At 36.9% G+C, this 13,661-nt stretch overlaps 1 protein-coding gene, 1 long non-coding RNA gene and 1 other non-coding gene across 3 annotated transcripts in view; 1 reads left to right on the top strand and 2 right to left on the bottom strand.

Moving 5' to 3' along the window:
* The window catches only part of LOC128921388 (uncharacterized), a 62,573-nt gene that overhangs the window by 837 nt on the left and 48,075 nt on the right, over window positions 1-13,661 (bottom strand). The window contains exon 2 of the long non-coding RNA XR_008470849.1: window positions 133-488. This is a non-coding gene — a long non-coding RNA (uncharacterized LOC128921388). The remainder of the gene's footprint in view (window positions 1-132; window positions 489-13,661) is intronic.
* Window positions 1-13,661, top strand: part of LOC105219958 (peroxidasin) — a 179,075-nt gene that overhangs the window by 127,101 nt on the left and 38,313 nt on the right. Inside the window, exon 6 of the mRNA XM_054228930.1 lies at window positions 5,960-6,135. Coding sequence (XP_054084905.1) covers window positions 5,960-6,135 — 176 coding nt within the window. The remainder of the gene's footprint in view (window positions 1-5,959; window positions 6,136-13,661) is intronic.
* LOC114804728 (small nucleolar RNA U3) lies at window positions 10,109-10,322 on the bottom strand. Its single transcript, XR_003752861.1, has one exon. It is a non-coding gene; the product is annotated as a small nucleolar RNA U3 (small nucleolar RNA).

Raw genomic sequence — 13,661 nt, 5'->3', positions numbered from 1 at the left:
TATTACAGCAATTTGAAAAATGGTATGTTTTAATAAAAATTCTATAACTCGAATTTTTTTTGTGGATTATGGTGATTCGAGTTAGAGAAGCTCCACTGTACCTGTTGTTGTATTTTTTGTGTTTCTATATACTTCTTCACACAATAACCAAAGGAATACGAGTGCTTCTCCATCATAAGGGGTATTTGAGTTCGAATTTGTATTGTACGATTGAAAGGTAATTGCTTTTCAATTGGTACAAGTTGATGAGCTGTTGGTAGGATTCTTCCTACATTGGAGTAATACTTTATCTCCTCTTTGTTGTTGCGAATTCTGTTGATTGTAATAAACGTTGTTATTATTATTATTGCAATGTTGTTGTATATTAATGCAATATGTTTCTGTGAGTCCTCAGCTTGAAGTCGCTTTTTTGTTTATTATAGTTTGTGCCACTATTAAAAGTACTGTCAAGGTGGTATCCAGCTTAAGCTTAAGTTTTTCTTCCAAAGCTTGTAAATATATGAAAAGGATAATAAAAAGATAATAGTGAGCTTTATAATAACGTATATTCAAGCAAAAGAAGATTTCATGTTATCTATACTACTATTATAAAGAGGAAAGGTTTTTTTGTATGTTTTTAATGAATAAACTCAAAAACTACTGTGCCGATTTCAAAGACCTTTCTTTCACCATTAGAAAGTTACATTCACCCCAAGTAACACATTTATTGCTAGAATCTCAACTTTCTGGAAATATTTTCTGGGTGAGGGTATCAAACAGACTCCGTGATGGAGAACTTAAACTGAAAATCGTCTTGCAAGTCATTCTCCTCGCATCGCAATCGTGTGAGAGAGAGTCGAGTAACAAGCACTCGCAGCTGGTTGCTGAGCAAAATTTCAAAACTGCAGACGCGCTTGCGAGTAGAATACAGAGCATGTGCATCGGCTTGAAGAACAAAATTTTAGAAATATACAAGCTCGCCCTAGGGCGTCGAAATGTGAGGGTTCCCAAAGCCTTCATAATCAGATAGAAAGACAACCAAAGACTAGAGGTCGTTATCAAGTTTTAGCTCATTGGAAATAAAATATAATTTCATGTTCGAATTTTCCTCATTTTACTTTTTTAAAATGAACCCACGCAAGAAACGGGAAAGTACATAGATATGTATGGGAGAGTGTGTAAAAACTTATACCTTTTGAAATGATTGCTTAAACCCGTGCGAAGCCGAGCGGTCTGCTAGTAGTATATACATATGTAAGGTTTAATATTATCAATTCACCCATCTGCATTCAGGGGCATAATCTTTTTTCTGGTTCTCTTGTTTTGTTTTGCTTGTACGCACTATATGTGCGTTCCTCATTTTACTTTTTTAAAATGAACCCACGCAAGAAACGGGAAAGTACATAGATATGTATGGGAGAGTGTGTAAAAACGTATACCTTTTGAAATGATTGCTTAAACCCGTGCGAAGCCGAGCGGTCTGCTAGTAGTATATACATATGTAAGGTTTAATATTATCAATTCACCCATCTGCATTCAGGGGCATAATCTTTTTTCTGGTTCTCTTGTTTTGTTTTGCTTGTACGCACTATATGTGCGTTGCAGCTCGCTTTGCCTTCTAAGAGAACCATTTGCTGAAATTATACTCCTTTATAGTACTTTGCAGCACCCAGCCAATAAAGGAAAATTTATTATAAATATAAAATAATATCAGTAACAAATTATTAATACGCACTTGAAATGAATAGCGGTCATGGCGGCGATTTTTGAACGTTTCATTGTAGTCTTTCTCTTATACATTTAAAAATTAGTGTTAATGAATAGTGCTATTTTAACTACAGTAGAGGCCCGCTAATTCGGACATGGCCTAATCCGGATTCCACTGTAATCCGGTTAAAAAATTCAAAATTTTTATTATGTTCCTTGTAATCCGGACCGACCTTCTCTATCCGTATTCTCTAATCCGGATCATATGTTTATTATTCACTACATTCGCTTTTATACTTTGTTTCACATTCCCTCACACACTTTATTTCGCCACTTATGCGTGCGCATTGTTTCATACTTGTAGAACGGGGAATACCCGAATAAGTATGAAATGCGACATAAGAAAGACTTTCGCTCAGTTCTGCATCAAAATTGCATCAAAAAGGTCACACAAAACGTTAACTCTTGCGGAAAAAGAACATATTTTATTGCAGCTGAGTAATGGTGTAAGTGGAAAACTGCTAGCTGAAAAATATAGTGTCGGGACATCCACAATTTCGGACATAAAAAAATAAAGAACAACTAAGGAAGTAAGTTCTCGTTTTTTATAACCTCACCGGTTATATTCAACGCTGATTTTTGTTTAGCTTCTTTGCAATATGCGCCGCTGTTTAAAATAATAGGAAGGTGTTGCGGGAACCAGACTACCCAGAAATGGAGCATACATTATATAAATGGTTCCAATGTCAACGAGAAAGACATAAAGTTATAACTGTCACCAGAAATATTTTAAAAGAAAATACTGCTTATATTCACGCCCAATGTTATGAAAACAAAACATTTTCAGCCAGCAAAGGATGGCTTTATAGGTTTAATTGACGTGGTCTTCGTCACTTAAAAATGGTCGGAGAGAAACTGTCTAATGACTCATCTGCCGTGCAACCCTTTCTATAGAAGTTTTCTGAAAAAATTAATGAGCTGAAAATTTTGCCGCCTCAAATATATAATGCGGATGAATCCGTATTATTCTGGAAATTACTTCCTGATCGAACATGGGTGTCTGCTGTAGAAAGTGCTCTAGGGAGAAAAACCTATAAAAAGAGAGTAACATTTCTTGCTTGTGCAAACGGTGATGGCATACATAAACTTGAAATCGTGGTCATTGGAAAAGCGAAAAATCCCAGAGCTTTTAAGAACTGTAGCGATCTTCCAGTTGAATATTATATATATATATATTTGGCGTAGGAACCGCTTTAAGCGATTATAGCCGAATAGCAGTTGAATATTACTCGACAAAAAATGCCTATTTTCGTAAAATGGTTTCTCGAGTCGTTTGTCAAACAAGTTAAGGATTTTCAAGCGGAAAAAACCTAGAATGAAAAGCTATTTTACAAGTTGATAATGCTTCTTGTCACGCATCGGTTGCGCAGCTTACGAGCGATAATGGTAAATTATAACCATATTTCTTCCACCTAACTGCACAGCTCTTATCCAACCAATGGACCAAAACGCAATACGTTTAACCAAATTGTATTATCGCAAAAGCCTCTTGGTGCATATCCTGTGTTCGGAAGAAAATGATGTTTCCAAAGTCATTAAAAATCTCACAATAAAGGATGCTGTTTTTTTGCTTGCGAATTCTTGGGACAAGCTGTCGTCTGATACAGTAGCAAAATGTTGGCAAAAAATTCTTCCTTATTCAGGGAATAACGATATAGTGAACACCGAAAACAATTCCGATGCTGACGAGGATCCAGATGATAGCGTTTTTCTGTCTGTTCTCAAAGAAAAATGGACGTCACAGCGTGAAGATGTACGAGAGCTAACAGAAATCGGAGCTTTGTTGCAGAGGATGGATAATAACAATCATCAACTGCCAAAATCTGATATTAGTGAATGGCTTATTGGAGATAACGACCATTTATCCCTCCATAGTGACGACGATCCCTCCGTTGAAGAAGTCGAAAACAATGAACCAAAAGCTAAACATGAAGACGTTATTAAAAGCTTCAGTTGTATACAATGGCCAGAGGTAAATAACATTGAATCAGATAGTTGGTGTATTCTTAGAACGCTACGGCAGCGAGCAATGGAGGCTAAACAAAACAGCGTTCGCTAAACAAAATTAACCGATTTTTTCAATTAAATTTAGAATTTATATTACACCGTTTAATACATTTAAATTTTAACTTAACGTTTATTTTCAATGGATTGTTTTAAGATTTTTTTTGGAACATGTGTATTATTTGTTATAATAAACAAACAGAAATGTATAAATATTTTTTCTTAATACATAGTTCTGATATGTCTTTGGTAATCCGGATTCCCTTATATTCCGGATAGGGGCCGGTTTTAATTGATCCGGATTAGCGGGCCTCTACTGTACCGAGATTGCCACTTAAGTACAAAAAGTTGGTATTGTGTATGTGTTGGTAAAAATTTTATTAAGATAACTCAATTTGGGTTTTGTACAAAACTAAAGATTTTCGATTTTGGAGAGGTGTAATATTCACAGATTAATCTTTATTAATTTAATATTAAATATAGTGATAGAAGTGATAGAATAAAAATAAACGTCCTCATCACTTAAACCTTTTTCCCACATTTAGCACGGTGCATCTCTTCTTTTAGCAGTTTGGTGCCAATTGGTAATACCAAGTGAAGACAGGTCCTTCTCACATGGTCCTTCCTTCGAAGTGGAGGCCTCCCTCTTCCTCGGCTTCCACCAGCGGTTACAACATCGAACACTTTCAGAGCTGGAGCACTTTCGTCCATTCGAAAAACATGACTTAGCCAGTGTAGCCGCTGTATTTTTATTCACTGGACTATGTCAATGTCGTCGAATAACACATACAGCTCATCATTCCATCTTCTGAGGTATTCGCCGTTGCCAATCTTTAAGGGACCATAAATCATCCGTAAAACCTTTCTCTCGACAACTCCTAGTGCCGTGTCATCGGATGTTGACATCGTCCACGCTTCTGCACCATAAAGTAGGACGGGAATAATGAGAGACTTGTAGAGTTTAGTTTTTGTTCGTCGAGAGAGGACTTTACTTTTCAAATGCCTACTCTGTCCATAGTAGCACCTGTTGGCAAGAGTAATTCTGCGTTGGATTTCAAGACGAATGCGCTAACTGTTTGTTTGATGACAGGAGATATTCTTCTTGTCCTCGTTCACCTTAAAACGTTTGCAGGGGTCGTCCTCAAAAGGGGGTGTTTCATCCGAGGCTTTCGTCGATTTTTCATTGGTACTTCATTTTTATGTGGTGGGTCTCAAACTCTACGCACAACCGCAGAAGCGGGCTTCGCCTTCTCACTTTAGCTCGTCTCCAAACGGCTGTTTGTTGGCTACCCAGAGGATACTTGGTCTAAAACAGGAAGTCGTGAGCTGCTTAAACAATGTGGAGAAGAATCGTTTCTGGCCACTTCGAAGTGAATAACAGTCAATAACTGTCCTCACGTGAACTTCTACACATGATCCCATCCTCTAAAGAAGTGCTGTGTGTCTGTATTTTTATTTCAGTTGTAGTTAATTTCTTGCTTTTCATCATTATTCAAATCCCAACAAGATAATGCAACTTAAGTCCTTTGAGTCCGATCAAATAAATTAATTTGCGTAAATAAATTAAATTTTATTTAAAATAAGAAAAGATAACCCCTCTTTCGGGTGTAAAACCTACTATAATAACAAGGATGATAGGCTACTTAAAATAAATGTATCTCGAAAATTTGGTTTATATACATATCTTTTGTAGATTGCCTAATATGTATGTACAAAAACGCACTTGGGGGCGGACTTACGCTCACTTTTCAAATATTCGGCTATATATATGTATGGCCGGCACTGAAGAGATTTTCTGTAAATGTGTAATTTCTAATATTCATCAAGCAGAGCCGATAACAAGTCGGAAAGCGTACATGTAGGCGACAAAAGCCGATGACACCAATAAATTTACAAATTATCCGCAAGTATTTCGTCTGCAAGGACTTTTAGACATTGACTTTATAAATCATCGAATTACACTAGTAAAATGTAACCAAACACCGCAATACCGTTAAAAATAAGCAAACTATTAGCGACAGAACATACATATGTATGTTTGTTGTTGTTACAAAGCCATAATGTTTCTTTTTGAGTATAAATGTATGAATAATCATGTTAAAAATAGTATAAGTATTCAAATAAGGCTTTTACAATTTTTTAATCGTTTTTTTTTTCATATTAAATTTATATTTTATAATTTAATTTAATAAGCAATTAATACTTACAGGTATTTATACATGTATTGCCCAAAACGACAATGGTAATGTGTCAATACAAGCGAATGTGACAGTGTATGAAAATGACCAAAAGCCGCGATTAAGTATTGAACCCTATGATTTGGAAGTTATATTGGGTACAATTTTTGAAATGCCTTGTAAGGCAGAAGACAATAGCGATGTTCAGGTATGTTAAAACATAATAATAAGTAAAAAATTATAGGTGTTATCAGTTTATTTTGATTGTTTATTAGAATTTCGTTTAAATTGTTTATAGTTTGTAGTCTGTTGATAATTAATTAGCACAGTTGGACCTCGATTATCCGTAAGTCGTTTAACTGAGAACGGATAAAAAACAAATAATTTTTACACCGCTGAATTTCTTGCAGAGCCCTGGCCGTTCCGATACTACTTGCTTGCCAAATAAGTAAGACAACTAAAATGTGGAAGCTTACAACATTGATTTATTTTTTAAGTGGTAAAAATCTTGTAAAACAAATGTTTTTAAAATCAGGAATGTGACTCAACCTAACACAGTTCGCGTGTATGGGGGTAACCAGTTGCATGATAACTTCTGAATCTGGGCCGGTATGATACCATCAGGGTCTGATGATTTGTATTAATTGAAGAACCTGTATAAAATCTTCACTACAAATTAAAAAATAATAAAATAATTCAAATCGTAACTCACTGTGAAGACCTGAAGCGATTTTGTTACTTAGTGTATCAGAATAATTAAGGTTCATAAAGTTTTTTTTTATTAAAAACACAACATAGTTTTAAAGATTTGCCCCTGATACGTCGTTTTATACTCTCGCGACATGTTGAAAATATATTATAATAGTTTTGTTTCGTTTATCCGATTATATCCGAATCGATAATAACGCGCCATTCTTCTCTTTCCCTCGGAGTTCAGCGCCAGTTGGAAATCCAAAGAGTAACAAATAGAGGTCTTTCTCTTCCTCTGCTTCCACCGGCGGGTACTGCAACGAACCCTTTCAAAGCTGGAGTGTTTTCGTCTATTCGAACAACATGACCTAGACAGCGTAGACGCTGGCTTTTTATTCGCTGAACTATGTCAACATCGTCGTATCACACATACAGATCATCATTCCATCGTCTGCGGCATTCGCCGTTGCCAATGTTCAGAGGACCACAAATCTTGCACAAACCCTTTGTCTGGAACACTCCTAGTGTCGTCTCAATGGATGCTGACATCGTTGACACTTCTACGCCATAAATCAGGACAGGAATAATAAGCGACTTGTAGAGTTTGATTTTGGGTCGTCGAGCGAGGACTCTACTTTTCAAATGCCTACTCAGTTGAAGTAGCACCTGTTGGCAAGAGTGTTCCTAAGCTGGATTTCGAGGCTGTCGGTGTTGTTTATGTTGGTTCCTAAGACTTCAAAGTTATAACTGTCAACAGGACTGAATGTTTGTTTAATGACAGGAGATATTTCGTATTGTCCTCATTCATCACCAGACCCATATGCTTCGCTTCCTTAACCAGTCTGGAAAAAACAGAACTTACGGCGCGGGTGTTGTTTTCATTGATATCGATATCATCGGCGTACGCCAGCAGCTTTACACTCTTATAGAAAATTGTACCTTCTCTATTAAGCTCTGTAGTTCGTGTTATTTTCTCCAGCCTTAGGCTAAATAAGTCACACGATAGTGAATCACCTTGTCGGAAGTCTCGTTTGGTATAGAAAGACTCGGAGGGGTCCTTACCGATTATGACGTAGCTTTTGGTGTTGCTCAACGTCAGCTTACACAGCCGTATTAATTTTACAGGGAGACCAAATTCAAACATTGCGGCATAGAGGCAACTCATTTTCGTGCTGTCGAAAGCAGCTTTAAAATCGACAAAGAGATGGTGTGTGTCGATCCTCTTTTCACGGGTCTTTTCCAAGATTTGGCGCATGGTGAATATCTGGTCAGAAATAGATTTTCCAGGACTAAGCCACACTGATAAAGTGCAATCAGTTTGTTAACGGTGGGCTTTAGACTTTCACACAGTACGCTCAATAGAACCTTATAAGCGATGTTAAGGAGGCTTTTCCCACGGTAGTTGGCGAATATTGTGGGGTCTCCCTTTTGTGGATTGGGCAGAGTACACTTAGATTCCAATCGTCGGGCATGCTTTCTTCCGACCATATTCCGCAATAAAGTTGATGCATGCACCTTATCAGTTCAGCTCCGGTCTTGAAACCTTCAGTTAGTCGCCGAATCTTTTCGCAGAACTTTCGAGCATTACTGTCGTCCAGCTTCTCAAGCTCTTCATACTCACGCATTTCGGCCTCTTTCTTTTTTTATCTATCCCATCCCGTGTTGTGGTCATTTGCAACGTTGCGAGGTAGGCAGTATGTTTTCTTTACCCTGCGAGACGGCAATCCTCATCGCACCAGCTTGTTTTAATAGTTGCCGAAATTCGATTTTTTTCGACTGGTGCTATACGTAATGAGTTTGAAAAGTCGTCCCACAGTTCCCTTATACCGAGCTGCTGAGGAGTGCTCTCAGAGAACACGAGTGCAAGTCGATTAAATAATTGCTTAGCTGGCTGTTGCGATTGCAGCTTTTCGAAGTCGAATGTTTCTTGTGTTTGTTGTCGGGCGTTCTTTGCTGCACAGAGGCGGGTGCGTATCTTCGCTGCTTCAAGAGTCAAGTGGTCGGTCAATGCTTGGTCCTCGGAGCGCACGGACGTCTTAAACCCAAGAAACATGTCTTCCACAACTTGATCGATTTGGTTACGCGTGTTTCGATCAGGAGACAGCCATGTTGATTGATGAATTTTCTTGTGTTGGAATCTGGTACTACAGACGACCATATTTCCGGTTCCAGCGAAGTCGATCAGCCTCAGGCCGTTATGCGAATATTCGTCACTGAGGCTGAATTTTCCGAATGTTGAGCCAAAAACACCTTCTTGACTCACCTTTGCGTTGAAATCTTTGCAAAATCTTTCTTTCGTCCTCCTCTTCCGTTGGGGCGTGGGCGCAAATAAGCACTTTGTTAAAGAACCTCGCTTTTATGTGGATTGTGGCTAGACGTTTAAAAACATTTGCAGGGATCGTCATCAAACAGGGGGTTTCCATTCGAGTCCTTTTTCGATTTTTCATTAGGCGATTCGTTTATACATATGTGGTGGGTCCACAAACCCTACGTACAACCGCGAAAGCGTGTTCACCTTCTCTCTTTAGCTCGCTTCGTGAACTGCTTGAACCATGTGGAGATGAATCGTTTCCGGCCATTCCCAAGTAAATGGCAATCAAAAACTTTTCTCATAGGATCACATGATCCCACACTTCCAGATCAGAATTCAATAGAAATGTGGGTTGACATGTAAAATGTGTTTCCGGAAATGTATAAACATGATTTTTTATATTTACACATTGGAGCCATTTCAATCCCGAGTGAACGACTGTTTTCTAAAGCCGGAGTGCAGAAAAACAGAAAAATCTCTTGACAGGGCAATCATTTTCGTGTTTTTCCGACTCTATATTTTTTTATTTATGCTTCTGAAACTACTTGTTTGTGTTCACTATTGAAAGTTGGATTAAAGGTGCTATAACATAACCCCATATCCATAACTATTGTCATAACCATAACGATATTTACTATACACAATTATTGGTTTCATAGCCACAACAGCATTTGTAGTTTTTATTTTTAATTCGAAAGTGCCAAATAAATCAAATAAAAAAAAGGTGCGTGGAGTCCCTACGCGCGGAAGAAGTTATACTTGTTACTGATATTCCAAGAAATGTATATCATTTTGTGAGAAAGAAAACTGGCGAGAGAGAAAGGATAAAAATATGGTGGAGTGACCAACACTTTCTTAAATTCACATTTTATAAATTTATTATGCACATATTGATATTAGTTTCAAGAGCACAAGTTTAATGCACAAGCATACAAACATACATATGCGTATTGTACTTATTATATATATATACTAGGGCAATTCACAATCTGGTGCAAATGGTCTTGCATATTTGCAATTGCAAATGAGCGAAGCATATTGTTCTTTTACACTAACAAAATATACAGCGAATTTGCAATTGCAAATATGCAAGACCATTTGCACCAGATTGTGAATTGCCCTACTGTACTTATTGACTGCATTATTATATATAATTATTTGAAATTTATTCATTAAAATCACCACTCAGAAGTCGTTTTATCCATTGTAACCGAGCGATAATCGAAGAAACATCATTTCTAATATGCCACAAGACAAAATTAGAAATGAAGTTCATAAACCTCACGCTGTCAGATAAAACGATATACCTCCTCATCGCGGATGCTAATACATTCGATTTGTAAAGAAAGTAAATGGAGACTGACTACAGAAATGATCCTGTGAAGTATAGTCTTAACTTTTCAACGACCAACGCAGAATATCATCAACCAAAAGTCACACAAAATAGTTGAGAATTAGCAGAAATGAACAGAAACGAAAGAAAAACAAGTAAGGAAAGGCTAAGTTCGGGTGCAACCGAACATTTTATACTCTTGCAATTTATTGAAGAAATTTAACCAATACATATATGCGGAATAAAGCTCACCGTATTTTTGAAAAACCTATAATTAGCTATATGGGAGCTAGGAGAAGATACTTTTGAAAAACCTACAATGAGATATATGGAAATGTTATGACCCGATTTTAATAATTTTTGGAACAGAGACACACTATTAGAAGAAAACAATTTCCTCTGAATTAAATTGAGATATCTGAGAGATTTACCCATATTTTCGGTTAAAATTTATCCTTAGGCGCTGAGTTCAACATGTTCGATATCTGGGGCCTTGAAAAGTTATGGTCCGTTTTCGACAATTTTTTCACAAGTGAAGCCAGAGATGATATGCACTAACTGTGTAAAGTTTTATTCCGTTATCTTCATTGGTTCCTTATGTTTACGTTATAAAGTGAAGCAATAAGATGGATTTCAAAATTGAGTTATAAAGAAAGTAGTAGTGGTTGTGAACCGATTTCGTCCATTTTTTGTCCGTGTTATCAGTGTGTCAAGAAAATATTATATACCGAATTTCATTCGAATCGGTCGAGTAGTTTCTGAGATATGGTTTTTGACCCATAAGTGGGCGATGCCACGCCCATTTTCCATTTTGTAAAAAAATATGAGTACAGCTCCCTTCTGCTATTTCTTCTGCAAAATTTTGTGTTTCTGACGTTTTTCGTTAGTTAGTTAACCCACTTTTAGTAATTTTTATACTCTCGCAACAAATGTTGCTAAAGAGAGTATTATAGTTTTGTTCACATAACGGTTGTTTGTAACACCCGAAACTCATTGAGTTAGATATAGGGTTATATATACCAAAGTGATCAGGGTGAAGAGTGGAGTTCAAATCCGAATGTCTGTCTGTCCGTCCGTCCGTCCGTCTGTGCAAGCTGTAACTTGAGTAGAAATTAAGATATCTTGATGAAACTTGGCATACTTATTTCTTGGCACCATAGAAAGGTTGCTTTCGAAAATGAGCAAAATTGGACCACTGCCACGCCCACAAAATGTCGAAAACCGAAAACACATAAAGTGCCATAACTAAGCCATAAATAAAGTTATGGAAATAAAATTTGGTATGAAGGATCGCACTATGAAGGGGCATATTCGGATGTAATTTTTTTGGGGAAGTGGGAGTGGCCCCGCCCCCTACTAAGTTTTTTGTACATATCTCGCAAACCAATAGAGCTATATAAACCAAACTTTCTGCAGTCGTTTTTTTTAGCCACTTCCTAATACAGTCCAAAAATGAAAGAAATCAGATCATAACCACGCCCACCTCCCATACAAAGGTTAGGTTGACAAGTAAGGAAGGGTTAAGTTCGGGTGTAACCGAACATTTTTTTTTTTTGCTCATTTTCGAAAGAAACTTTCCTAAGGTGCCAAGAAATAAGTGTGCCAAGTTTCATCAAGATATCTTAATTTTCACTCAAGTTACAGCTTGCATAGACGGACGGACGGACGGACGGACAGACAGACATTCGGATTTGAACTCCACTCTTCACCCTGATCACTTTGGTATATATAACCCTATATCTAACTCGTTTAGTTTTGGGTGTTACAAGCAACCGTTATGTGAACAAAACTATAATACTCTCTTTAGCAACATTTGTTGCGAGAGTATAAAAAAAACAAGTAATGAAGGGCTAAGTTCGGGTGTAACCGAACATTTGATACTCTCGCAATTTATTTATTTAACTTTATTTATATTAAATAATACTCAATTTGACCCACATATTCGTCATATATATTGTATAAAGTCCATTGAAAGTTGGAAACACTAATATTAGGTTAGAAGCACCGAGGTCCTCATGTTCGATATATGGGGCCTTGAAAACCTACGGTCCGATTTTGGTGATTTTTAGAATGGGGTTGCCACACTATATACGTAGTTTTTGTGCAAAGTTCTGCACCGATATCTTCACTAGTGCTTACTTTTTATATTGTAAAGTAAACGATTCGGATCGTCTTCAAAGTTCTGGTATATAGGAAGTAGGTGTGGTTGTGAAGCGATTTGGTCTATTTTCACAACATATCATTGGGATGTAAGAAAACTATTACAAACCGAGTTTCATTGAAATCGGTCGAGTAGTTCCTGAGATATAGTTTTTGACCCATAAGTGGGCGACGCCACGCCCATTTTCCATTTTGTAAAAAAAATCTGAGTGCAGCTTCCATCTGCCAAAAAAAACGTATGTAAATACTTTTGACTACTGCGAGTATGTAGTTCATTTGCTTATATCTCCGCCATATTTCTAGCTATTCTTGCCAAACTGACAACAACAACTACAAGCGAATGCTTTTTGTGTGAAACTTGTAGAAAAACGTCCGATGTGAAAATAATTTTGACTACTTCTGTATGTGTGGTAATACCTGCCAAAGAAAAGGCTCTTTCAACCGAAACGCTGCTTGCAGTCACAGAAAGAATTTGTAAAGCAAGTTTAGATAAGTAAGGCTAGTATTTTTCATTATGTTTCTACCAAATAAATATTTCGAAATTTTCCGCCATCATCACTTGCTCCTTACAATACGCAGAACCTCCTGCACACCTTGGCGTTTGAGTTAAATTTAAGAAAAATAATAATAATTATTTTTTTTTGATATTGTTGAAGCTAGATCCAAAGAAATTTCAAATAATGATTAAGCAGGACTTTCTGGATTTGAATAAATGTATGATAAGTCAAAATTTAAAGGAATAGGCGTAGTCAAGAGGGGAAACCTTTCCATATTCTTGAATTCTTGCTGCTTAGTTCATTTAACTGCAAGCCTGCAGCTGGTGGATATGGAAACAATGCTGCCTTATGCCACATAGACACGTATTTTTTCCAAATCTAACTAATTTTTAGGTAAATATTTTGCTTTAACACAGATAAGATAAATGTATCAGCATCATTTGTCACGCATATACTTATATTTTTGCATATTGAGGATAATACGAAACAAATTGAAGGGGAGCTAGAAGTTTGCATTTCCTTAAAAACAGTTTCGAAATCCTGATCAACTAAGTAATGAAATATTAATATCGCATAGTCGGTGGTTATCTCCACTTTCTGTAAGAGCTTGGTTCACGTCATACCAATTATCAACAATTGATTTACACATAGTATAATTCGAATTCCAGCGTGTTGGGCAAAGATTGTTTAATGATGCCGGCGATTAGTGCTGCAAGTTTACTTTTTTGAAATATTTTACAATT

Source organism: Zeugodacus cucurbitae, chromosome 4, assembly GCF_028554725.1.
Source record: "Zeugodacus cucurbitae isolate PBARC_wt_2022May chromosome 4, idZeuCucr1.2, whole genome shotgun sequence".
NCBI lineage: Eukaryota > Metazoa > Arthropoda > Insecta > Diptera > Tephritidae > Zeugodacus > Zeugodacus cucurbitae.
This window is presented reverse-complemented; position numbering and strand designations above follow the sequence as displayed.